The sequence below is a fragment of the Xyrauchen texanus genome, chromosome 30, assembly GCF_025860055.1.
Source record: "Xyrauchen texanus isolate HMW12.3.18 chromosome 30, RBS_HiC_50CHRs, whole genome shotgun sequence".
NCBI classification, from domain to species: domain Eukaryota; kingdom Metazoa; phylum Chordata; class Actinopteri; order Cypriniformes; family Catostomidae; genus Xyrauchen; species Xyrauchen texanus.
Window position 1 is genome coordinate 5,886,670 of NC_068305.1, and position 25,787 is coordinate 5,912,456.

The 25,787-nt window shown below is 38.2% G+C and overlaps 2 protein-coding genes across 2 annotated transcripts; both read right to left on the reverse strand.

Moving 5' to 3' along the window:
• Nucleotides 1-3,382: 3,382 nt before the first annotated feature.
• Nucleotides 3,383-10,006, reverse strand: clec11a (C-type lectin domain containing 11A). Its single transcript, XM_052098638.1, has 4 exons — nucleotides 9,670-10,006; nucleotides 7,738-7,849; nucleotides 7,067-7,258; nucleotides 3,383-6,000 (listed from the first exon to the last, which is right to left on the reverse strand). Exons 1-4 carry the CDS (start codon nucleotides 9,778-9,780, stop codon nucleotides 5,603-5,605), a joined length of 813 nt encoding a protein of 270 aa, XP_051954598.1. The 5' UTR covers nucleotides 9,781-10,006; the 3' UTR covers nucleotides 3,383-5,602.
• Nucleotides 10,007-17,582: 7,576 nt separating this feature from the next.
• On the reverse strand, nucleotides 17,583-25,407 carry c30h1orf198 (chromosome 30 C1orf198 homolog). The gene is made up of 4 exons (XM_052098631.1): nucleotides 25,089-25,407; nucleotides 24,629-24,679; nucleotides 23,955-24,527; nucleotides 17,583-18,954 (listed from the first exon to the last, which is right to left on the reverse strand). The coding sequence occupies exons 1-4, from the start codon at nucleotides 25,389-25,391 to the stop codon at nucleotides 18,898-18,900; spliced, it is 984 nt and encodes a 327-aa protein (XP_051954591.1). The 5' UTR covers nucleotides 25,392-25,407; the 3' UTR covers nucleotides 17,583-18,897.
• Between the last annotated feature and the right edge of the window lie 380 nt (nucleotides 25,408-25,787).

The window sequence follows — 25,787 nt, forward strand, 5'->3', positions numbered from 1 at the left end:
ACTGTCGTTTCTGCTGATTGTGGGCACAATCTCTGTTCCATGCAGCAGAACTGAAAGCAGACTGAAGTTTCTGCGTCAATTGTGCAACATAGTCAGCAGGAGAACCCGTAATCGACGAAGATGGTGTGTTGTTAGGTAACAACATGTTGGCCGGCATCCTGGCTTCATGACCATGCGTGAGAAAGAATGGTGTGAAACCTGTTGTAGAGTGTGGGTTAGTATTGTAAGCCAAAGCAACTTGGTTGAGGCAATCATCCCATTCACCAGGCTGCTGAAGAAGTGTCTTGGCTAACTGATCAATAAGTGTCCTGTTGAACCTCTCAATCATGCCATCACACCGAGGATGATATGGGCTGGTTCCTGTTTTCTGCATGCCCAGCGGGTCACACAGATGTTTTACCAGGTCAGACTCAAACTGACGTCCCTGATCAGTGTGAAGCATTTCCGGAATGCCATGTTCACAGATGAAGTTTTCAAACAGACATTTCGCAACCGTTATGGAACGCTGGTCTGGAATAGCATAGAGGTTAACATACTTGGAGAAATAATCTTGGACAACAAGCACATACCTGTTGCCACGACTAGTGATGGGGAGCTCAAGTATGTCAGCTGCAACCTTTTGGAATGGCTCAGTAGCAACAATTGGTTTCATTGGAGCTCTCTGATGAGGTGTGGGACTTCGTCTGGCGTCACATGTAGTACATTGCTTGCACCACAACTTGATGTCACGTGACATAAAGGGCCAGTAGCACAGTTGTTGAGCACGTTTCAGGACCTTAACAGCAGATAGATGACCAGTTACAGGATTTCCATGCAGCATCTGCAGAACAGTGTCTTTCAAATCATGAGGGACAATTAGTTGATGGAGCATTGATGTTGTGGATGGTTTGAAAACTTTACGGCAGAGTACACCATTATGAAAGATAAGTCTGTGGAACTCGTGCCAAAGTGCCTTCTCAGCAAGTGTGCAGAGGCTGTGATGTACACAACTGACCGGACTAGACAGACTCACAGGACTCAGACTAGAATCTCTCTTGTCAGAGTGTAAATTACCAAGTGCACTGGAGAAAGTGCTCTGCTCTGTCGATCTGATGTCAGCAGGGCGACGTGACATTGCATCTGCATTGAGGTGACTGTGGCCATCCTTGTGAATTACAGTCCATTCAAAAGGATCAAGTTCAAGATCCCAGCGTGCACGACGACCAGTTCTGTTATTGTCAATGGGTATTTTTCTGAGACCCAAGAGAGGTTTGTGGTCAGTGACAATAACAAAGGGTTGTTTGTAGAGGTAGTGGTGGAAATGTCGCACGGCCCAGACAATGGCCCAGAGTTCTGTCATATGTTGACCATTTTCTTTCTGCTTTTGTGAGGACATGACTCGCATAAGCAACCACTTTTTCTTGATTCCCTTGTCTCTGAGCAAGCACAGCACCAATAGCAGAGCCTGAAGCATCTGTGTAGAGGGAGAATGGCACAGTAAAATCAGGGAATGCAACCACAGGAGGGTTTGTGAGTGCATGTTTCAGATAAGTGAATGCATCCTGACTTTGAAAAGTCCATTGGAAAGGTGCATTATTCTCTGTGAGGGCGTGCAGGGGAACACTATGATGCGCAAAGCTTCGGATGAACTTACGGTAATATGAACAAAGTGTGACAGGAATGCTCTTACTTCTTTAGCTGACCGTGGAATAGGCCAGTCTTGAACACTTTTCACATTTCGCGGGTCTGGCTGAATGCCGTCTTTGGATACAACATGGCCCAGAAACTGTACCTGATCTCTGGCAAAACAGCATTTTGAGGGATTCAGCTTCAGGCCACTTGACTGGAATCTGGAGAGAATTTCTTCCAGGTGCTGGAGATGTTCACTGAAAGAACGGCTGTAGATGAGGACATCATCCAAATACACAAGGCAGGTTTCCCATGGGAGGCCACGAAGTACCATTTCCATCAAGCGCTGGCATGTGGCTGGAGCGTTGGTGAGACCCATTGGCATAACTTTAAAGTGATAAAGGCCACTACCTGTTGTGAATGCTGTTTTTTCACGGTCTACCTCCTGCAGCTCAACTTGCCAATAGCCATGTTGCAGGTCCATTGTGGAGAACCAGGCAGAGCCTGACAAAGCATCCAGTGCGTCGTCGACTCTCGGAAGAGGGTGGGAATCTTTGATTGTCACTGCATTTAGTTTTCTGTAGTCCAGGCAGAAACGCCATGTGCCATTTTTCTTGTGCACCAACACAACTGGCGCAGCCCGGGGACTGTAGCTTTCTTCAATGACATCTGCTTTTAACAGGTTTTCAACTTGAGTCTGTATTTCAGCTCTCTGGTCTGGTGTCACTCTATAGGATCTCTGTTTAATTGGTGTGGCCTCACCGGTGCGGATTTGATGCTTGATGATGCTCGTGCGACCTCTGTCCTCTGAGTGTTTACTAAATACTGCTGAGTATTTCTGAAGCAGTGATTTCAGAGCCTGAGCTTGGGAAGGTGACAGGTCGCTGTCATTTATCTGGACTGATGGAGATAAATCATGAACGGGGGAGGGTGCACACCCTGTCCCTCCACCTGATATGATGTCAACAGATGAAGCCGAATGAAACTCACCCAGGTGTTGCCCTGAATGCAGCTCAACGTCAGTAAATTGTACTTTTTAAAATTAATTTGTCACCCTAAATTTTTTAGAGGCTCAAATGCATTTAAAATAAAGAATAAAACACTTTCACATGTGCGTGTGTGTAAATATAGTTGTACCCGTGTGTGTGTGTGTGTGTGCGCGCGCGCGTGCGTGCATGTGTGTAAATATAGTTGTACCCTTCCCCTGTCCCGGTTTAACACTCAAAAAATCTGCTCATCTTAACAATAACACGATGGGTGAATGAAACGAAAAGATGGCAGGAGGTGTCGTACAGAGATATTTTTAATGACTTTGTGTTGTTTCTTGGAATTTCATGAGCACAGAAGAATATAAATATGTCCACAGTGTGAAGGTAGGATCTTGTGTATTTATGAATGAAGTTTAAAACCTCCCTGCTCTGCTTCCAGTTGTTATGACATCCACTGAACACTTTAATATACTCATGATAGCTTTTGACAACTCTATAACCTGTAATTCCACTTCACTAGCTAATTACACTTTGACATCAACACCATAGATATCTATATAGTGATCACTAGGACAGAAGTTCAGAGACAAAATTTTCAAGATGGCTACACGCAGTTTCTCTGGCACATAAGGTAAATAATCATATTTGAAAGTGATCAGTAATGGAACCCCTGAAGAAGACTCTGTCTTTTTCATTTCTTTTTTCATTTTTGTTGCAAAAATTAGCACTATATGCTGTCAATCGTGAGGAAAGTCCTAAAAGATGTCCATAGAAGACAGCTGATGTCAAACATGCCAATGTCTTGGCATTTTTATTGGGTTTAAAATGTACAGTCTGACATGCAGCAATTGTAAAGGACCGAAGAAATGCATGTTCTGGCATGAGACAGAACAAATATTTTCATCTACATTTCAGCATAGATCAAGAGTCCCATTTCACCTTAAACCTGTTTCAATAATAGCAAAATCCATTCAAGCTTTGAAAACAGATAATCCACAAGGTTTAAACAAAAAAACATATTTCTTGAGAATTTTTTAGAAGGACAAAATGAAAGCAGTTTTCTGTTACAGTTTTGAACAAGAGTCCAAAGCAACACTAATGAAACCTAAAACAAAAGTTAACCCCACACACTCTTAGGGGGCTTTCACACTTGGTTCGATTGCCTGTTCCGAACCCGAGTTCGATTGCTCCCCCCTCCCCCCGATGGACTGTGTTCACATTATATATTTGTATCCGAACCGCGGTACGCTTGCGTCATCAAGCTGCAGCTGGTGCGTAATCGTGGTGCTTGATAACCGCGAAATGAAAAGGCGTCAAAATTCAATGAATAGACTTGCTCGGTTAACATTTGTTCTTCTTTTTTTTAACCTTTGGTTTTGTTTTCAACATCAAGATACAGAAACACACTTGCATCTGTCTGCCGCAAAAATACTGAAATCGTTCAAAAGACAGCGGGCTGTCCACCGAAGACAATTTTTCTCTGCTTGCAGTGCGTGTGCATGTGCGTCAATCCCGCTTTTCGTCAAGGTAAGTGTATACACACACACACACATGCACACACGCACGCATGCACGAAAGAGCTAACGTTTATCAAATATTTTGTAGAGTTAAGTCTGAGGGAGTCACGTATTTTCAGATATTGCTGTCTGAGTTTTTTTACCTTCACGCGACATTGATCCGGCGTTCTTGTGAATCCCCTCATTTTCAGGTGCTCGCTAAACATTTTGAAAATGTCAGCATTTTTATGTGTGTTTTCCAGTTGCGTTTGAATATTTTCATCAGCCCATACAGCTAACAAGGTATCAATTTCATCGGAAGACCAAACCCTTTCCGCTCATTTTGAAAGTGACGCGTGTGAGACTGACGACCACATTATACGTCATCAATAGCGGTTCACTTCCGCGGTTTGGTTCGATTGCGTTCATATCAGCAGTGAACCGTACTGGAGTTCACATGAACCGTACCCCAGACCACCTTTTTAAGCAGACCCGAGTACGGTTCGCGGGTGCGCACCCGAGTTCGGAAGACAGCGTTCATCATCCAAACGAACCGAACTCCGACGTCATTCGAACCCGGGTGCGCACCAAAAGTGCTAGTGTGAAAGCCCCCTTAGAATACAAATTTTTAAACATCAAACAAGATTACAAATTCTGTTTTAATTCATTCTTGATTTTCAAATCCAGCTTTTACAAATAAAGGATTATTTTTCTCTTTTAAGAAGTCAAAATGGGATCAAGTTGGAATCAAACATTACAATGTATTTATTTGTTTATTATCTGTTTCTGCAGTAACTCAGTTGTACAGAATAATGTTTATACTCGTTTACAAGTGAACCCATGTTTAATGTAGTCTGGGTTATATTTTATTTTACCTTTCTTAGTTTTGCTCATAGTTTTCAAAGACGAGGGCATGTCATGGATTCTGTGTGCATTTAGCATTGTTTTTCACCCTGCTGTGAGCAACAGACCTGCGACACATTTTTGTGTCACAAACCACCAGTAGACAAGAACTGTGCTAGTTCTTTTAATGTTGCCAAAATACAAATATAGCACATATGCTTTCTGCTACCAACAACTTGTGGGACCAAAAATATTGTTGACACATGTTTTATGCAGAAGCGTGTCCAAAAAATGTGTCTTCTAATATGCTCTCTAGAATGAGAACCTCCTCTCCCCCTAAATTTAAATGCCACTTGCCACCCACTAGCAATAACACATGGCAAACTGGATATCAAAATAAGTTTTATGCCAGGCTGTGACAAACTAATTTCTATTGGGTATTTAAAAAAAAAAGTATAACCCTTTGTGTCCTGCCCTAACTTCCTGTTTCAAAAAGATGTAAGAAAACTCTGTTCATCATTTCATGGGGTCTTTAAATTCATTGGTCCAAATGCTACATGTGCAACAACTGTATTTTTAGAAACCATCAATAGCTGGCTCTTTATAACAAAAAAATCTCAAAATCTTGATTAGAAGTGAGCTGCTTCATCTAGGAATTTATCAAGGTCAAAGGTCAAACTCGCATAGGTAATAAATGCGTCTGTCACAGTAGGTGTCCCACCAGTCTCCATCATCTGATGACATAGCTACACAGTTCTCTCGTTTCCCGCCATCTGGCTGGCTTGACAGGAAGTGCTTTCTCCACTGGAAGTAAGTGACACGAGTTGTGTCCTCAAATAGGTAGAAGCCTTCAGAGCGCTGGTCGTTGATCCCGAGCCAAACAGGCCAGTTTCCATGGAATACTGATTTTACATATTCGGCCAAAGCTTCCTGCTCCTTGCGGTCTCGAGGCATAGCCATGCGTCCACCACGCTCATGGCACTTCTGAGATGCATCCGCATAGGTTTCATACAAGCGGTATGCCAGAACGCATTTGTATCCCATTTTAAGACCTTTCTGGCACCCTGGAACAACAAAATAAAAAATAAAATGTAAGTTGTTTAATCAGTAATTTTCATCAGTTTTCAATAAAGTGCAGTACAACTTTTAATCAGTACAAAGTTCAAGACGGTCTAATGGAGTAATATGCTGTCACCTACAGTGATTTGCCCAATTATTACATATTCCTGAAGCAACATCATTTTCATTCCTGGAACAACTTAACTATATATTTGTTTTTTTGGTTCAATAGATTAGGACCAACCCAGGCAACATGCATGGTTTTTCTTTTTTTTGGAAGAAAAATGCATGGGAATAGGAAATAGGCTAGGGTTAGGGATTCAATTTAGAATAAATAGAATCGGATTGGAAGTTAGGGGTTGGGTTTAGGCTGGGGACTAGGATCAGTGTCAGGTGAAATGGATGGGGTTGAGGCAGGATTTAGAAATAAAAGGTTGGGATTAGAGGTAGAGGTATAGGCTTCCATGCCAAACTGGCAGAATCTTTTAGAGATCCTCCAGGCTCCCTTTAAAGGAGCCTCAAAAACTCTATTTTTATTCCTCAAGGAACTTCAAGATATATATCAAATACCTTAAAGCATTTCTAAGATGTGGTTAATGAAGGAACTGGTGACTGTCCTTAGACTAACTATCATTAGTCATCGTTCTATCATAAATGGTTGTCTGGAGGACCTCCAGAGGGCTCTGCTGGTGTGGCAGCTGAGGAAACCCAAATGATCCCTTGGATTTAATTTTATTTTCATAGGGAGTTTAGTGTACCATATATACCATATATCTGGTATTAAAATAACATCAAAATGAATTTCCTTAACCTTTTTCGATTTGCCAATATTGAGCCGTGGACGGTTTCATGATCAGCTAGGACAGAATACTGCCCTTGATAATAATGTGGATAGACTGTCACCAGCTTACTTGTATAGTTGGTAAGCTCATCAGTTTTGGAAATTTAAATTTTTTAGGCATAGAAAGAGTTCTCACTACTAAATTTCCATCTATCACTAAAATTATACCATTTTGGTGCTGTGAATCCACAGGCAACCAGTGTGGTAAAGTCAAGGTAGAGCCCACTAACCCTCTAGTCGTCCAATCTCTTTGCGATTATCTATGCAGTAGGATGAAACCTGTTGTATAGTATCCTCAGTGTTGCCTAATCTACTGTCAAGATGTGACACGCTGTCCAGAAGTTGTGTAACTTTAATGTCCAGTGTGTAATGGCCCACATTAAGCTTGTGGATGGCCTGATCCATCGCTGCCAGTCGAGACACTGTAGAAATGTATAAATAGACAAAGTGAATCAAGTCTTTCATTAGTCAGCTATGCTGCTGCATACCAGAGAATGAATAGACTTTGTGGAGAAATCTTAAACTCTGTTTTGGAGGGGGAAGGGGTTGACAAGGTGTCTGGATTCTAAGAATGCCTTTAAGAACTAGTTTTTGGGATAGAATTGTACCAACTTTATGAAATTATTACATAGAAATAACATGCTCAAGTTTCACTCTGAAATTCACATGCCAAGACTATTAAAATATAAACACTCACAAGCCTTCTTGTCAGGTCATATTTATACATATACAAGTAATGCTTCAAAGAGTTACATCAACACAAATGATTAATAGTGCATCATTTGTGCAAGTCGAGACGAGTGTTGTTGCAAGTTGTAATATTTGCATATACGTTTGTTACAATGGTTTTGGCTTGCTTTTCTGGCACTGTGTAAGATAAATAAGTGATGGAGGAACACACAGATGTAGTTGTAAGTGCTCTCAATGTCCGAGACAGCAGTGGTTGGTTCAGGTTCTATGATGTCAGGAGTGTCCCCTCGACCTCTAACTGTCTCTTCATTGAAATCTCTTGCCTGGGGAATTAGACAAGCAAACAGTTTTCATTAAAACTAGACAGTAACCTAATACAACCTGATGAGGTGTGGTGTAGTGTAGTGATTCAAGCTGAGGACTTGTACCTGGAAGGTTGTTATAGTACACATATTACAGGTGGATTGTCCCTGTAATAAGTGTACTATACTTCACTTTGCAATACAGCACATGCTAAATTACTACTTTGGGGCTGTTCACACAGGATGCATTTTTGTAAATGTCTTTGACCATTGTGACAAATCTTGCTGCTTTTTCAGTGTCTATTGCTAGTGGTTTTAAGATGATGTGTTAAGTTAAAAGAACTTCAAAGTTTTTAAAATATCAACACACCTGCAATCTGTTCCATTTGTTTCTGTCTTTTTTTTTTTACGCAAGAACTCATTCTGTGTGAATAGCCCCTCTCCTCCCTCTATATTTCATTGGATTTTGCTCATTGTTGGTCTGTCACTCGTTGGGACAGTGCACACACCTGACAATTCTTCTGCAAGGTTTCAAATAGGTTTGCAAATAGTCATGTAAGTTGCAGGAGTGTGCACACTACACAACCATCAAAAACGTCCACGTGCGGCTCAGTTGCACACTCAAAACATCAAAGGTGACGAACTTGATCACCAGTGTGCACCACTCTTTTGTCACATCACCTATGGTTGCATTAAGTCAAAATGCAACAATTTTTCAGTAACTTTGTCTGTCCACGCTGAAAGTGACAATGCTGCACGGAGATTCACAGCCGATCAGAAAACATTTGATGTATAATATATCTATGTGGAATGGGATTTTTGACCAATGAGATTTCACTGTGGGCAAGGCTACCCAATGTGACACCACAGAAATCGAAACCAAGCAACTGACAAAATGTCCCTCGTCTCTTGTGGATTTCATGGCTAATCCAGATTCCAGACTCCAGAACTCATTAACATGAATTAGCTTTTATTTAAGGATATCGATTTAACAAGTTAACTTAGTGTGATTCATAATTAAAGTTTAATTAAAAAACTTAATCCAATTAATCATGCCCCCTGATTGTACATAATTTCTTTAATTCTCCTATAGGAGCAGTTAAAGCTTCAAGTAACATGATGTTTTTACAAATCTGGGAAAGTAGAGGGCAGTCAGCAAAGTCTCAGCTTGGGGCTGTACTGGCAATGCGTCTCATCAAACCAACGAGAACAGCAGAGATGGGGCAGACTGTACAGCCTTTAAAAATTGCCACACTATTGCAATTAAATTCAGCCGGACCGAGCAGAATGCAGGAGAAAAAAGTTTCAAAGTTTGAATCTACATTTAACTTGCAGCGTCCTAAAAAGGAGGCATTTAGGGCACAAGACGCTGACAACCAGTGAGACATGATGCAACCAATGTGAGATGCCCCAAAAGCATCTATCTGACACAGATGTATCGTTTAAGCCATATTTACTTTATATTGTTTATAATTATTTTAATATATTATTGAATTTAATAAATTATTTTTCAGTAATAAATGATACAGCACATGCAATTGTGATTAATTTGATTAATTAATCAGGTTCAATTAAAATTGTAAAAAAAATGTGTAGCCCTACATATCACTTTTCTCGCATTCTGGTTTGGACAAAATGTAAAACACAAATCACATCTAGGCCAGTGGCAACCAAAAATGAATACTCACTGAAATAAAAATAAAAGTGCTACCATGCATGCATTTATTTAATCTAGGGCAGCATAACAAACCAGGCAGAAAGATCCCATCAATTATTGTACAAGTGCAAAAGAAGTATAGAAACTGGATCATTCCCCCTAAAAGAATCCTTAAAATCCTAACCTGTGACAGATCAGCTGTTGTGATGGTTAGTGTTGAGTTTTTGTTGGCAGAGTCACAGCAGGACAGAACGGCGAAAACCACGACAGCCACCAGAATCATTGTTAGATTCATTTCCAGTTTAATTCACTGCGTATATCAAGAAATCCCTGCGAGTTTCCTCTGTTTAGCCTTTTCTCTCTCTCCCTCCTTTATATATATATATATATATATATATATATATATATATATACAGATATCCCTCCCTCCTGATGTTCACTCTTTCAACAGAAACCTCTCCTCTCACATTTCTTTCAACCTCCTCTCATGAGCTCTCTCTCTCTCTTTACAGTCCTCTTTCAACGGTGTTGTTTTTTTCCTCCCCACTTCTCTCTGCAGATGTCAGCAAGCGTTTTCTGCCTTTTTTACCTTGTCCAAATGTTTTTCTTTCTTTCTTTCCTAACTAAAACAGGAAATATTTCTCCAACCTCCCACCCCATTCTTTGTGCTAACATGAGTTTTATTGACACAGCATTCTCTACTTTTAAAGTGAATATTAAAATACATATTCACCTGCTTTGAATCTTTCTAGCCCACGACTCACTTCCTTACTTATACAAATTTCTCAGATACATATGTGCATGCATTACAATTGTCAAGTTATAATGCTGTTGTGACTTGGGAAAATGTTGTTCTAATGAAAGACATAATGATGGCCGAATGACAGGAAAATGGTGAAAGTCTCATTACCAGCTGAGTTCTGTCTCCACACATGGAAGGAATTTGGACTTCTCCTCTAAAACAGGAAATTTCTCTCTTTCTTCCTCCCAGCTTTCTTGGGATGGGAATTAGAATGTAAGAATGGAGTTTTGCCCAAACGAATCCAGTTCATTACGTAAAGTAGAGTTGAAGTCAGATGTTTACATACACCTTAGCCAAATACATTTAAACTCAGTTTTTCACAATTCCTGACATTAAATCGTAGAAAATATTCCCTGTTTAGTTCACTTAGGATAACTACTTCATTTAAAAAGTGTGAAATGTCAGAATAATAGTAGAGGGAATGATTTATTTAAGCTTTTATTTCTTTCATCACATTCTCAGTGGGTCAGAAGTTTACATACGCTTTGTTAGTATTTGGTAGCATTGCCTTTAAATTGTTTCTCCAAACGTTTTGGGTAGCCTTCCGCAAGCTTCTAACAATAAGTTGCTGGAATGTTGGCCCATTTCTCCAGACAGAACTGGTGTCAGGTTTGTAGGCCTCCTTGCTTGCACACTTTTTCAGTTCTGCCCACAAATTTTGACTGATTGAGGTCAGGGCTTTGTGATGGCCACACCAATACCTTGACTTTGTTGTGCTTAAGCCATTTTGTCACAAATTTGGAGGTATGCTTGGTGTCAATGTCCATTTGGAAGACCCATTTGTGACCGAGCTTTAACTTCCTGGCTGAAGCCTTGAGATGTTGCTTCAATATATCCACATAATTTTCCTTCTTCATGATGCCATCTATTTTGTGAAGTGCACCAGTCCCTGCTGCAGCAAAGCACCCCCACAAAATGATGCTGCCACCCCATCCTTCACAGTTGTGATGGTGTTCTTTGGCTTGCAATCCTCACCCCTTTTCCTCCAAACATAACGATGGTCATTATGGCCAAACAGTACATTTTTTGTTTAATCAGACCAGAGCACATTTCTCCCAAAAGATCTTTGTCCCCATGTGCACTCGCAAACTGTAGTCTGGCTTTTTTTTAAATGCCGGTTTTGGAGCAGTGGCTTCTTCCTTGCTGAGCAGCCTTTAAAGTTATGTTGATATAGGACTTGTTTTACTGTGGATATAGATACTATAGATACTCGGCTGATTTTTTTTGATTTTCCCATAAAATACATCCACAGGTATACCTCCAATTCAGTACTCCTCCTATCAGAATCTAATTGGTTAACTGCCTAACATCTTGACATAATGTTCCAAGTTGTTTCAAGAAGGTTACATACACTTAGGTTGTCATTCAAACTCTTTTTTTTTTAACCACTCCACAGATTGAATATTAGCAAACTATAGTTTGGCAAGTCGTTTAGGACATCTACTTTGTGCAGGACACAAGTAATTTTTCCCCAAAAAAATTTACAGACAGATTGTTTAACTTTTAATTGCCTATATCACAATACCGGTGGGTCAGAAGTTTACATACACTAAGTTAACTGTGCCTTTAATTAGCTTGGAAAATTCCAGAAAATTATATCAAGCCTTTAGACAATTAGCTTCTGATAGGAGTGTACTGAATTGGAGTTGTACCTGTAAATGTATTTTAAAGCCTACCTTCATACTAAGCGCCTCTTTGCTTAACATCATGGGTAAATCAAAAGACATCAACCAAGAGCTCAGAAAAAAACAATTGTGGACCTCCATAAGTCTGGTTCATCCTTGGGAGCAATTTCCAAAAGCCTGAAGTTACCATGTTCATCTGTACAACCACGTAGCAATCATAAAGCTCAGGAAGGAGATGCATTCTGTCTCCTAGAGATGAACGTAGTTTGGTGCGAAAAGTGCAAATCAATCACAGCAAAGGACCTTGTGAAGATGCTGGAGGAAACCGATAGACAAATATCTACATCCACAATAAAACTACACCTATAGCGACATAACCTGAAAGGCTGCTCAGCAAAAAAGAAGCCTCTGCTCCAAAACTACCATAAAACAGCCAGACTACAGTTTGCGAGTGCACATGGGGACAAAGATCTTACTTTTTGGAGAAATGTCCTCTGGTCTAATGAAACAAAAATTTTACTGTTTGGCCATAATGACCATAGTTATGTTTGGAGGAAAAAGGGTAAGGCTTGCCAGCCGAAAAACACCATCCCAACCACTAAGCATGGGGGTGGCAGCATCATGTTGTGGCGGTGCTTTGTTGCAGGAGGGACTGGTGCTCTTCACAAAATAGATGGCATCATGAGGAAGGAAAATTTTGTGGATATATTGAAGTAACATCAAAACATCAGCCAGGAAGACAAAGCTCATCTTCCAAATGGACAATGACCACAAGAATACCTTCAAAGTTGTGGCAAAATGGCTTAAGGACATCAAAATCACAGTACTGGAGTGCCAATATCAAGCCCTGTCTTCAATCTGATAGAAAATTTGTGGGCAGAACTGTAAAAGCCTGTGTACGCAAGGAGGCCTACAAACCTGACTCCTGTCTGGAGGAATGGGCCAGAATTCCAGCAACTTATTGTGAAAAGCTTGTGGAAGGCTACCCAAAATCTTAGACCCAAGTTAAACAATATACAGGCAGTGCTACCAAATACTAACAAAGTGTATTTCAAACTTCTGACCAACTAGGAATGTGATGAAATAAATAAAAGCTTCTTTCTACAATTATTCTGACATTTCACATTCTTAAAATAAAGTAGTGATCCTAACTGACCTAATACAGGGAACATTTTCTATGATTAAATGTCAGGAACTGTGAAAAATGAGTTTGAATGTATTTGGCTAAGGTGACTTCAATTGTATAACTAAGCGAATTTCTCCTAGATGTCTTTGTCTAGACCATTATACCGTCCAGAAATCAGATCAAGCAACAGATCCCTTATAAGTAATAGCTTGTTGATAAACGAAGAATGTAAACCTCTCACTTAGTCCATAGATATCTGTGATATTCCATTGACTGGCCCAAAACTCCTTCAAAATGATTCAGACCTACAAACAGCCAGCCAGGAACTGTAATGATATGTCTGAAGAAACGTAATGAGGAAAATATTGCACTTTTTTTAAAAAAAAACAATCTTAACCTTTATATGTTCAGTGACTTCTTGGAAAACTATGGGTCTTTTTAAAAATATGTGGCGCAATTACAACAACTCCCCAAAAACTAGCTCAGGGAATAAAACCTCTTTAAATAGAGCATGTTGGTAGCATTTTGAAAATGCCACATATGTGAGCAATTATGTTAGCACACATCCAATGGTGATATTTTATTAAACTAAACATAACAGGCAGTGACCTCTTGAAATATTTGACAAGGAGGGTAAAACTTTCATGAGATTTATGAGTGGATCTCCATCTTCGCTTCAGTTCTGTTTTTAATTAGTGCTTCACTGTCCTCTACAATGAGAAAAAAACTAAACTGAGACAAACAATTCAAGTTATTTTCCTTATTTTATTCTATTCATCTTACATGACAGATCTATGAATATACACTGACTCTAAACATTTACTGGACCGCATTTAGCTTTGATTATGGCACACATTCGTCATGGCATTGTTTCAACAAACTTATGCAACGTCAACAATTTCTTTTCCATCCAGAGTATTATTAATTTTTGACCGAGATCTTGTATTGACGACGGGAGGGTTGATCCACTCCATAAAGTCTTCTCCAGCACATCCCAATGGCATTCAATGGGGTTAATGTCAGGACTCTGTGGTGGCCAATTTATGTTTGAAAATTATTTCTCATGCTCCCTGAACCACTTTCACAATTTGAGCCTGATGAATCTTGACATTGTCATACTGTAATATGCATTGATGGGATAACCTGGTCATTCAGTACATTCAGGTACTCAGCTGACTTAATTTTATTGACGTATAATGTTGATGAGCAACCCCAGATCATAACACTGCCTCCAGAGGCTTGTACAGTGGGCACTATGCATGACGGGTGTATCACTTCATGTGCTTCCCTTCATGCACTTACCTTCCACAGTCAAATCGTTATGCTCCCTTGCAAATTGAAGATGTTTTTCCTGATTAGCCTCACAAGTGGCTTTCTTGTGGCCACACAGCTGTTTAGTCCCAATCATGTAAGTTCTCGCAGCATTGCTTACTCTCACTATTAACCCTCTGGGGTCGGCAAACGCGCCGGCGCGTTTTGCTGTTTTTTTTTTCACATAGCAGTAACATAGACTTAAAATACTCCGTCATTTATGGTCATATAAATACAATCAATACATGATTATAAACTATAGAGGGTCTTCTTTTTTTGTGTACACTCATATTAACATCAAAACCTTGTGTTTTTTTTAAATAAATAAAATAAAAAGGGTGAGCTTTCAGCAGTCTCTGTGTTCACGATCATATTTCAGAAACACGTCACTAAAATTAACTTAAACTCCGCTGAATTCTTCTCACACAAACATGAAACATATGTCTAAAGAAAGCTTAAAATGTCTACTTTTAAATAAAACAATTCAAATTTAAAACAAATATTCTCCTGCAATGTAATCTGTATGAAACAAAGCGATGTACGGTTTTCCTGGCACAGCTTCATTATCTCTAATGTGATCCCACCCACCAGCAGAGCGCGCCATTCATACGCTAATGTGCTGAGGCGATCAAGGGAAAAGTACACGCCCCCGACTGCGAGATTTGATGTAAACACAACACAACTCAACTTTTCTGCATGTTTGTAATGATACACAGGCGATCAAACTCTTGGCTATTGAGGAAGAGTTAACATTTTTCTCAGACGAAGAGGTGGACATTTGTATTTTGAAGAGAGATTTGTTCCAGCAGAGGATACAATTTCAAACGAGTAAGTAAGTTAGTTTTCATTAGCTGACATGCTATTTTATAAACATGTTCATATTTTACTAGTGGGACTGTTTCCAGACAGGATTCAAAGTTTGACATTTGACATTCAAAGTATTGACATGTCCTAATAGGCAAGTTTTAGTTACATGTAAATGTTGTTATTTACATTGTATGCTGTATGATATAAATATGATATGTAATATGATATAAAAATAATATGAATGTTTAGATTATATTTTAATGTGTTTATGCTGCCTCGTTATCATCAACAAAGCTTGTGCTTGCAAATATGTGTTCAGGTTAAAATGCACTTTAAATATGCCCATATTAGAAAATCTGCATATTATCATATGTATTTTGGATCAAATAAATGCAGTCTTGGTGAGCAGAAGAGACTTCTTTTAATGGTAGTGTAGGTCTAAAATTAAGTAAAGTCTTTATGTAAAGAAAATATATAGTCAGATTACTTCTTTTAACTTAAAACTTGATTTTGATCATTAAATCTCCTCACATTCATTCTCTTTGTCACATTCCTCATTGATAGGCCCAGAGGAGTGGTCTTTGTGTCCTCAGGTGTGAATCTCATCAATATTCATGATAGTTCACGCCTCCTCGCATATTACCATTCAGCACTAAAATTGTCACACAAAAGTTAAATGACTATATTGTTTTGTATGAATGAGTGATCAGGATTATTTTCACATCATTTTGTAGCAAAAACTCTAGGCTACAAGATCCAGTTCTCAAAAGTCTTGTGGACAAATGTTTAGTATGTGTTATATGGCCTTATTTCAGTGACTTAAAATTTTCGTTTTTTTCAAAAATCATGCATAAACGTTATTTTCTCAAAAATACAAACCTGTACATACATGTTGCTCACATATTATTGTAGCCCAGTTTGTGCTGAATACAGTGTTATCAGACTTTAGCCATTAATATGTTTTTAAGCAACTGAAAAAAGCACAAATGTCAAGGCATGTCAAAACTTCTCCAGGGCCCAAAACACCCTCAGACCCCTTGAGTTCTACTGTCGATGTTTTTTTTTTTACAATGACTTCAAGCGTTTTAGTGATCTCAGATCGCGATCATTAAAGATTTTTTTCCGACCACATTTCTTTCGTTAAGCTGATGGTTCACCACTATTCTTCCAGGTTTTAATAATGCATTGGACAGTTCTTAACCCAGTTCCAGTGATTTCAGATATCTTCTTAGTTGTTTTCTTTGCTTGATGCAGGCCAATAATTTGCCCATTCTGAAACGCAGTAACATCTTTTCCATGACCACAGGATACATCTTCCAACATGGTTGTTTAGGAAATGAGAAGCTACACACTGCATCAGTTAGGTAAGGAATAATTGACGACGGGCCGTTGAATTATTAGAAAAATAATGCACACCCAGGGTGGTAATGCGGTCACGACGCGAAGCGGAGTGGCCGTTACACCTGGTGTGCATTATTTTTCTAATAATTCAACGCCCGAGTCAATTATTCGCTTATACTACAGTTACCACACCTCGAAACATTGTTCAGATGATGTGATTCTAGACGTGTCAAGTTTTTGTCATTAAAACGCTCTTGTATGTAGGACTAATTTCTTACGCATCTAATCCCATGCCTCCGTTGCTAATTCCAAAACGTCATTTTAGAGTTAGTAACGGAGGTTTGAGCCACTGACAGCAGACTAATGCAGTTATTAGTGTAGTTATTAGAGAGACAGAGGTTGCAATAATGAGACATATTATTATTTAATTTATTTATTAATTCATACGTTATAATTTATTCGTTAATTCGAACAAATTTATTTATTAAAATTAAACTGCACGTTAAACACATTGACAGCCCAAGCTGTTGTTTTTTTGGTGTTTTCTTCATGTTTTTCGCCCTCGAGTCGGTCTAGCTGTTCTTCGCTGATTGTTTTATGTCTTTTGTTGTTGCCGGCTGCCTTTGATGTCCTCTTCCGTTTATTTGTTTTTTCATCTGAGCTATCCAGTACTGCAGTCGCCCAGTTGTTAAAATGTTTATGTTCACCATAAATATTAAAATTTACTTCCGGAAAATCAAAATAGTCTGTCATTTTTTTTCCTCTTGAAGTTGAAGTGGATTTGTCGCTGTCATTTCTTGTTATGAATTGTATCCTATTTTCCGTTATTACAGTTGACTACGCGAAGTGATATGGAACTGTAATGCGGTCAAGACCTGCCTGGAACTACTTTAGCCGTGCGTTTCCCTGAAAATAATTGCACACCTTCGAACGTTCTCAACCAATCAGAATCAAGCATTCAACAGCCCTGTAGTATAAGGTTAAAATAATTGTTGCAAGCTGAAACATATTAATCACTGCAATAATAATCCAATCATAGGCTCTTAAGCATCTGCTTATTTAAATAAAAACTGCGACTTTTTTTTAGCCAGGCAATGTATAAAGACTGGCTCCAGACCACACATTTATTGTTCATGAACAAAATCTCGCACGAAGGCTCCAAAATTATTCCTTGAAACATACTCTATGGAAGTATATGAGCACAAAAGCTTCGAGCAACACATAATTTCAGGTCACAACAACAGCTTATCAGTTTAATGAGAATCTTGCTGAAGTTAAAACTGTTGGATGTTTTTAGTTAGCTACCTGCATAATACATCTCGTTTGATGGCACAAACATGTGAATGTAACATGATCGCCCCCTTGAGTACTGAGGCTTGTTAATGCCATGAAATGCTGCAGTCACACTATGCTTAGAGCATGCAAGAATACTTTGCAAACCATGCAGCTTTGATGTTTGTTTCTTTAATTAAGACAAAAAGTAAAACTGTGACATATAGATCTTCTTTTGGTTATATATAGTTTGGCTATACAAATTTGCAGGTCAAACTTGGTTTGTGAAATTTTTGAGCTTGCATTTCATGTGGATTAATGTAAGTAAATGAAAAAGTCAAGTGCGACCATACCTTAACATAAGACCATACATTATATGTGTATAACTGGAACAGGCTCTTGCAAAGCATTGGCCAAGCATTTACTTCTGCATTTGCGTTCCTGCATAGAGTAAGTTTATGGCCAAATTATTGCTTCATTTATCATAAGAAAAGGAAGGGAGAATGGGGACAAAGTCTGAAAAGTACATGATTCATGTCAAACCATACAATGAAAGTAGTGTGCATAAAAAAAGTCTACAAAACAACCAAGGAGCAAGTTGTCTCTATGCTATGGTGTTTCATTTAGGTCGCCATCAGTAAATGTGCAATGAAGCATCTTAACACTAGTATTGAGGTCTAGATTATAATAATATTAAGTGTAGGCCAGTGGGAGTGATGTGGCTTTCAAACTAAAAGTCTTTAGTGCCAGGCTTTATGGTCTAAAGTCTAAAGGTTTTTTTTTGTGGCCCCAAGTTTGGTTGCCCATTAAGCCTGGCTTTTTTGATTAGTGTGAAAGCTGTCTCCCAAACTTACAAAATTGTACATACTAAGCATAAAACTAAATAAAATAGGAAAGACAGATGCTCAGTTCAAAATCTAATTTGTAAAGATATCATGCATCCTGTAACTTTGAACCAGCAAGATAGAATTAGACCGATTAATATTTTAATTGAGTCTTTGAGATATTTATGCGTCCTAAATAAACTGCTAAAGAATTAGGATATAAAAAGAAGCTGTTCTCTAGTGTTGGGTTTGTGATGCTTGTAGGTCCTGATACTTGGAATGGGTTCTTCGGTATATTCAAGTGTTACCAGTTGTCCAAGAAGTCAAATCCAGTCTTCAGAATACTGCTGCTGGTGTTGAACTGAAAAATTAAGGACATAAAATTTAGGAAAGCATAATACATCGGTGACTATGGTATTGGCCAATATTAACTTTTAATTTTTGCTAAAGAAATCTGATAAAGCCTATACTAGAAACAATAAAACACCCACAATATTCTTTTTTTAAACAATAGAAGCTTATTCTATTTCTACTGTGAATTTTAAAAGTACATTATCAAACATGATCAATCTTTACTTACTGTACATTATTGTATTTTGATTACAAGAGGTCTGTACATTAGGTGTTAGCACTGGTGCACAAATAAAAATGTATTAGCACACAGAAAAGCATGGTTGAAACTGATTAATTGTTATTTCTTTAATTATTGCTGTTTTTAGTTACTACAATTTACAACAACTGAAATTGAGACAATGTCATAATTTTAATTTGATATAATGTTCATTTAGCAAGATAAATTATTGTGCCGCAACACCCCCGTAATTTACTGGGTATGACCCTTCACTATAGAATGTATTATACTTAATTCATGCTAAGTAATAAAATAAAGAAATTCTTAATTTATTTATTTTTTTACATATTAATTGTACTGGATTAAGATTAGAATGCATCCACAGCACTTTAACATTTTCAAATAATGCCTGAACACATGTTATTTTGGCTAAAGGCATAATTTATTTTCTTTACCAAAACCATCAAACAATTACATCAGTGGTGTCAATCACAGGGTTCATGCAGACCAACTGTAATCTGGCCCACTGGATGGTTTGAGGGTTCATTTTAAGGTTAGATATACTAAAAACATTTGCATACATTTATTATTTTGGCATGTTATATTCACATAATTCTAATTTTAGCTACAGCATTACAGAAACTCTTTAATTTGCAGTGTTGCATGTTAAAGCATGTCTCATATAGTAGGATGGTGTTCACACATATGTGCGAATTTGTGCTTTTCAGCTGATACTGGATCTGTGAGTGACCCTTCGCCTTTTTTGTGGTTTTGGCCACTGCCTCTAAATATATCTGTGCATGGCACTGATAATACTCATTTGTACATGTTCATTGTCGCAACACAGTACGCAAAATTGACAAGCTTCATAGATTCACTTAAGAGCATGCAGCTCATGCAGAATAATGGTGCGTTCAGACCAGAGGCATCGAGAGTGTCAAATCGACCGGAAGTCATTAATTTTCAATGGCAGTCAGCGGCGCTCGGTGGGCAGCGCCTCTTGGGAGGTGTGGGCATCAGAGGAAAGTTCAAGTGCAGGAAATATTATGGTAATGAGCTGTGACGCGGTTTGGCAGCAACCTATTGGAGTATAGAAGTACTCCGCTATCAGCTAGCTGACGATACTACCTTATTTTTAAAGGATGCCTCACAGGTTTCAGTTGCTACTGATACAATTAAGACATTCTCTAAAGCCTCTGGTCTATACTTAAATATCAATAAGTGTGAGCTGCTCGCCCTTAAAAACTGTAACGTTCCGTCTATCTCTACCATTACAGTGAAAGAGTCTGTCACCTACCTTGGAATTGTTATTAACAAAAACAACGACACCAGATGCTCTTTAAATTTCGACCCAATCGTAGGAAAGGTACAAAAAATAATTTATGGCTTCAAAGAGACTTATCTCTTAAAGGAAGAATTTTGCTAACCAAAGCTGAGGACATATCTCGTCTTACTTATGCAGCCTTATCTCTAGATATTAACAAACGGACCTCCACGGTCATTGATAACTTATTATTCAACTTTGTATGGAGAAATATAATCCATTATGTAAGAAAATCAGTATTAATGAACTCCTATGTAAATGGTGGTCTAAACTTTCTTGATTTCTCTACCCTCAACAATACTTTTAAGATAAATTGGATAAAACAGTTTTTAAAAAAATCCAAACTCAATCTGGAATTTTATTCCCAACTACCTATTTTCAAAGCTTGGAGGTCTTAATTTCCTCTTACTTTGCAGCTATAATGTTGAAAAAATCCCCTTAAAACTATCAAACTTTTACAAACAATTGCTTCTTTCCTGGTCCTTAATTTATAAACACAACTTTTCCCCTCACAAGTACTACATCTGGAACAACAGAGACATATTATATAAACACAAATCATTATTCTTGGAAAACTGGTTTGTCCATGGAGTTTATCTGGTTAAACATCTCCTCAATTCTAGTGGTGAATTAATGTCATACTCCGAACTTCTAGACAAGTATGGTATTCCTATACCACTGAAGGAATATGCCGTAGTGTTTGATGCAATCCCTTCTGGTGCTCTAATGCTTCTTAGAAACGATACAGCATCTGTACCAACTTTTTTGCCACTGGATCCTTGTGCGACTACTGTTGGCCAGACCTGTTTCTCCTCTAACTTGAGAAACAATAACCGAACTATACATACTCTGTTTCAAAAAGAAATAGTCTCTGTTCCAAATGCTGTTCCTTATTGGAATAACCTTACTCCAAATCTGGACTGGAAGAAAATTTGGTGCTTACCTTCCAAATACCTAATTTTAAATAAGATTAAGGAAGTATCTTTTAAAATGTTGCATCGCTATTATCCCTCCAAGGTATTTCTACGAAGATATAAGAAGGACATTGATGTGGACTGCTCATTTTGTCAAATGGCTCAAGAAGACCTGCATCATTTATTTTGGACTTGTCCCCACTCTTGCACTTTTTGGCAAGATATCTGTACATTTATCTCCCAATATATTGACTCTGAATTCTCACTTTCCTACAACAATGTATTGTTTGGTTTTTTTACATACCCTTCTATCAAGGCAAATAATTTCTATATCATCAATCTGATGCTATTGCTGGCAAAATCACATATTCACAAATCTAAGTTCTCCAACCATAAACCTTCCTTTGCCATCTTTGAAAACGAAGTCAAACAATACATTAAGACAATCCTATACTCTAAAAACAGGAAAGCTATCAAGACCTTGCATCTAGTTACCCTGTTTAACATCTTTCAGTGCTGATTTGTGATTTTTGTATTTTTATTTTTTGTTAGCCCTATGCTCCCCTGGTATTGTCTGCCTTTGTGAATTATATGTTTCCCATATTGTTTATCAATGAATGCATCAAAAACATTTTTTTTTTAAAAAACGTCAAAAAAAAAAAAAAGTACTCCGCTATAGCGAAGTCTAGAGAACACAACCGTGTAAACTTTGGTTCTCACCAAAACATTAGATCCGAAGACAAAATGGAGGAGAAACTGATTATTGCCGTGGCGGGTTTTCCCGTAATATATGATCTGTCCCTGTTTGCTTACAAAGGGATATAAATACATTTTTTTAAAACGATGCGTGGACAAAGGTGTCTGAAATTGTTGGTGTGCCAGGTGAGTTGATGAAGTGGATATTATGGTTTACATAATAATATATTAAAAGATTTCATGAGGATATGCGCTACTTGTAATATGTCGGCAAAAAGATACCGGTCGACATGTCTGGATGTTTTGCAGCCCCATTAAATATAGTTGACAAAACCAAGCATTCTGAACGAACGTTGCCACCTATTTCAACTATACGTCAGAGCGTCCACGAATCTTCGATAGCGTTTTTGACAGGACAGCCAGAGCGAATTTTGACGCTCTTGCTGCCTCTGGTCTGAACACATGGTAAGATTTCAGCCTTTTGCAGTTTAATAATCAAGTTTGTAATAATCATCTTTAGATATAAAGATTTCGAATTGGACCGTGTGAATAAAAAAAGTATGAAAATATGCAATGCAAAAATATCCGATACAACCACCACAACCTCGAATTTCATCAGACATTTCAAAACCCACAAGGAAATGTAAGTAAATAATGTTGTTATTTCATTATCCAGAAAGATTAATATGTAAAATTACTGTTCAAATGTTTGATGGTTGTCAGTAAATTAAAGTGATTCACAATTAATCTCATGTTTTGTAGTGTGACAAGTTGGAAATTACCCAACATTGCCTCTAAATGAGGTGTGTCTTGTCTAAACCTTCTCAACAATATACCATAATGATTTGCAGTCACAACACTTTATTTAAAACGTTACAAGTAGTATACAATATACAGAATGTCTTTTGATAAAATCCAAGTGCTCTCATAGTGATTATGACTTCTGAAGAATTTAACTAAAGCCCTTTGGCTTTTATGACTATTTTTTATAAATGTATCTCTGAAGGGAACTGACTGTCTTCAGAAAAGTTTCGATGGCATTTTCTTTTCATCTTACCAGCATAATGCCTAATAAAGTATTGTTTATAAGCAAGCGCAGGGCTGCTTTGTGTACAGGCATCACCAGAGTAACAGCTATATTTCTGCTGTTCCATAAGCGCCACTTACTGTCAGAGAGCAAATTTGCATTTTCATTCAGCCCATCTGCCGTTTTAACGATCAATGTGAAAATCGGACCCCATTTTTACAAAGCATAAATGCAGTGTTATACATTTTAAACGGTTAATTCTAAAAATCTTAACAATCCAGATAATAAGGTATCTATAAGTATTCACAGCATTTTTAAGTGCCCACGATAAAAATACTGTGCATGTTCAAACGCAATTTACTAAAAAAAAAAAAAAAAAAGATATATATATATATATATTGTATAACACATTACTGTTATACAATTCATATAAAATATTTTATGTAAAGATATTTATATAAGTTCATCTTTTCAGAGCAAAAATAAATATTTATTTAAAAATTAACCTCTATTTATTTAAGTACTGTGGCTTGACTAGTCCCTCAGGACTCGACTTGACTTGCTTGAGGTGAGCCACTGACTTGACTTGCTTGATTTGTCTGCACTGCTCTCAGGACTTGATGGTTAAGACTTGAGACTTGCTTGTGACTTGAACATGTGTGACTTGCTCCCACCTCTGCTACCGGTACTGCCCAAACATATGTATCGTGAGACATCTTTTTATTTTAGTATCAACTTGGTACTGACATAGCGGTACTTTTGAGATCACTAGTAGAAAGAATTTTAATGTATACAACAAAATGAAGGTGAATTTGAGTTTCCATCTCACCTGTGAGAAGGTAGGGCTGGAGGTGGGTGAGCTATCTGCCTTGTTGCCATCTTTGGCTGTGCTGTTGGACTGAGAGGAAGACCTGGTGACCAGACCAGGACTGAACACATCATCCAGAGCACTTACAGAAGGAAGAGTACTCTGGGCCCTTTCCCACTCTCCATCTGTGGAGGACACACTCACAGGAGCAGGAGGTGTTGGGGTTACACTGATCGCCACTGGGGTCATGCTGATGGGAACGGGGGGCGGAGGTGCTGGAGGTTTGGGGGCTTTCTGTTTAACCGGACGCAAGACATGGACTTCCTCGGTCTCCCTCTGCCCAGACTCCAGCCTCAGGTACGAGGGCAAGGGTTTCTCCCCTTTCTCCAGAGACTTGATCTGGCTGGGTGTCAGAGACTGAAATTCAGCCTTCTCGCCCTCTAGTCTGGATCTTTCAGCGCTGATCTTCCAGAAAGTAGACTCGTCACTGCTGGGCAGCTTGCTACTCTGAGAGGTCTTGGGTTTAGATTCGTTCCCTGAGGAGGGAACACTGGGTTCTATAGCACCAGAGATCAGACTGAAGTCCATCTGACTCTGTTAGAAAAGTAACAACACATATAGAAATTCCAATTGGTTGTTTTCTTCCAGCAAACTGATTATGTTTTTGTTTTTTTTAGAAGTGGAGGCCTACTTACCTTGGTCTCCCAAGAGAAAGGAGCTGAGTGCTCATCTTGCCAAGTTAAGTCCTTGAAACAAAGATAAGAAATATATTAACCATCGTCATTAGATAGCCAGACAGCACTGGAATCTGTCAATTCTGCCTTATGTTCTAAATGATGACCTAAAATACAATGGTACTCAATTCAGTGTAGAGTGTCCTAATTTTGTTTAATATAATACTTTTGTCGAACAGTTTCACGCAGGTCTATAGAGTCCGTTTGTGAGCTGGCATGTGCAGTTTGGATATAAAAAATAGTCATGAATTATGTACACAAAAACAAATTACTAGCGGACATTATTTTAAGAAGGCTTACTTTTAATTATTCAGGTGTGTTTTTGGAAACAGAACAAATCCAAACAGCAAGTCTTTTCTGAACCAACAATAAATCCTTAACACACCACAACCCAAATCGCAAGTATGGATCATACAAAAACCTCTTCTCCGAAATGTACGATCTTCTGTCCGGTCTGGATCAGCAGTTTTGGGTAGCATATCACTTCCTCTCTGTCCACCCGGTGCATAGCGTACCGAGCCCGAATCCGCGGGTCCATAATGCCCTCATCTATCGCTGTGTCCTGTTCGGCCGGGCTCATCTGATCCCACACCGAACCGTAGCCATCTTTTATCTTCTCCCGCTCCTGCATGATCTTACGGGCCATGGAGTTAATAGAGGAGAAATACTCCACCTTTTTGGAATCCGTAACGTGTGGAGGATCCGCCATCGCTGCGGCATCCATTTCATCAACAGCTGGAACAACAACAATCGCTGACGTAGTACGTACGTACAAGGAGGACTTTTATTTTATTGAATTATCAGTATAAATGAATAGAATTTTAAGTTTAAATACACGTTTTACTGTCAAAACGATATGTTGGGTAAAACATAATTTTTTATCAGCTTTCATTTTAGCAATACAGTTAATAATAATAATAATAATATGTATAGAAATGTATAGTGTTTATTTTAGAATAGTTTTAATTTCCCTTGCATTTATAACATATAATAAATTAGTGAAGTAATTAATGAAACCAAGTTAATTTAATTATCTTTTGAATCATATAACCTGTGTATTTCATTGCCTTAAAACATTAAGTATAATATTGTATTATTTTATTTAATTAAAGTGGAGCGA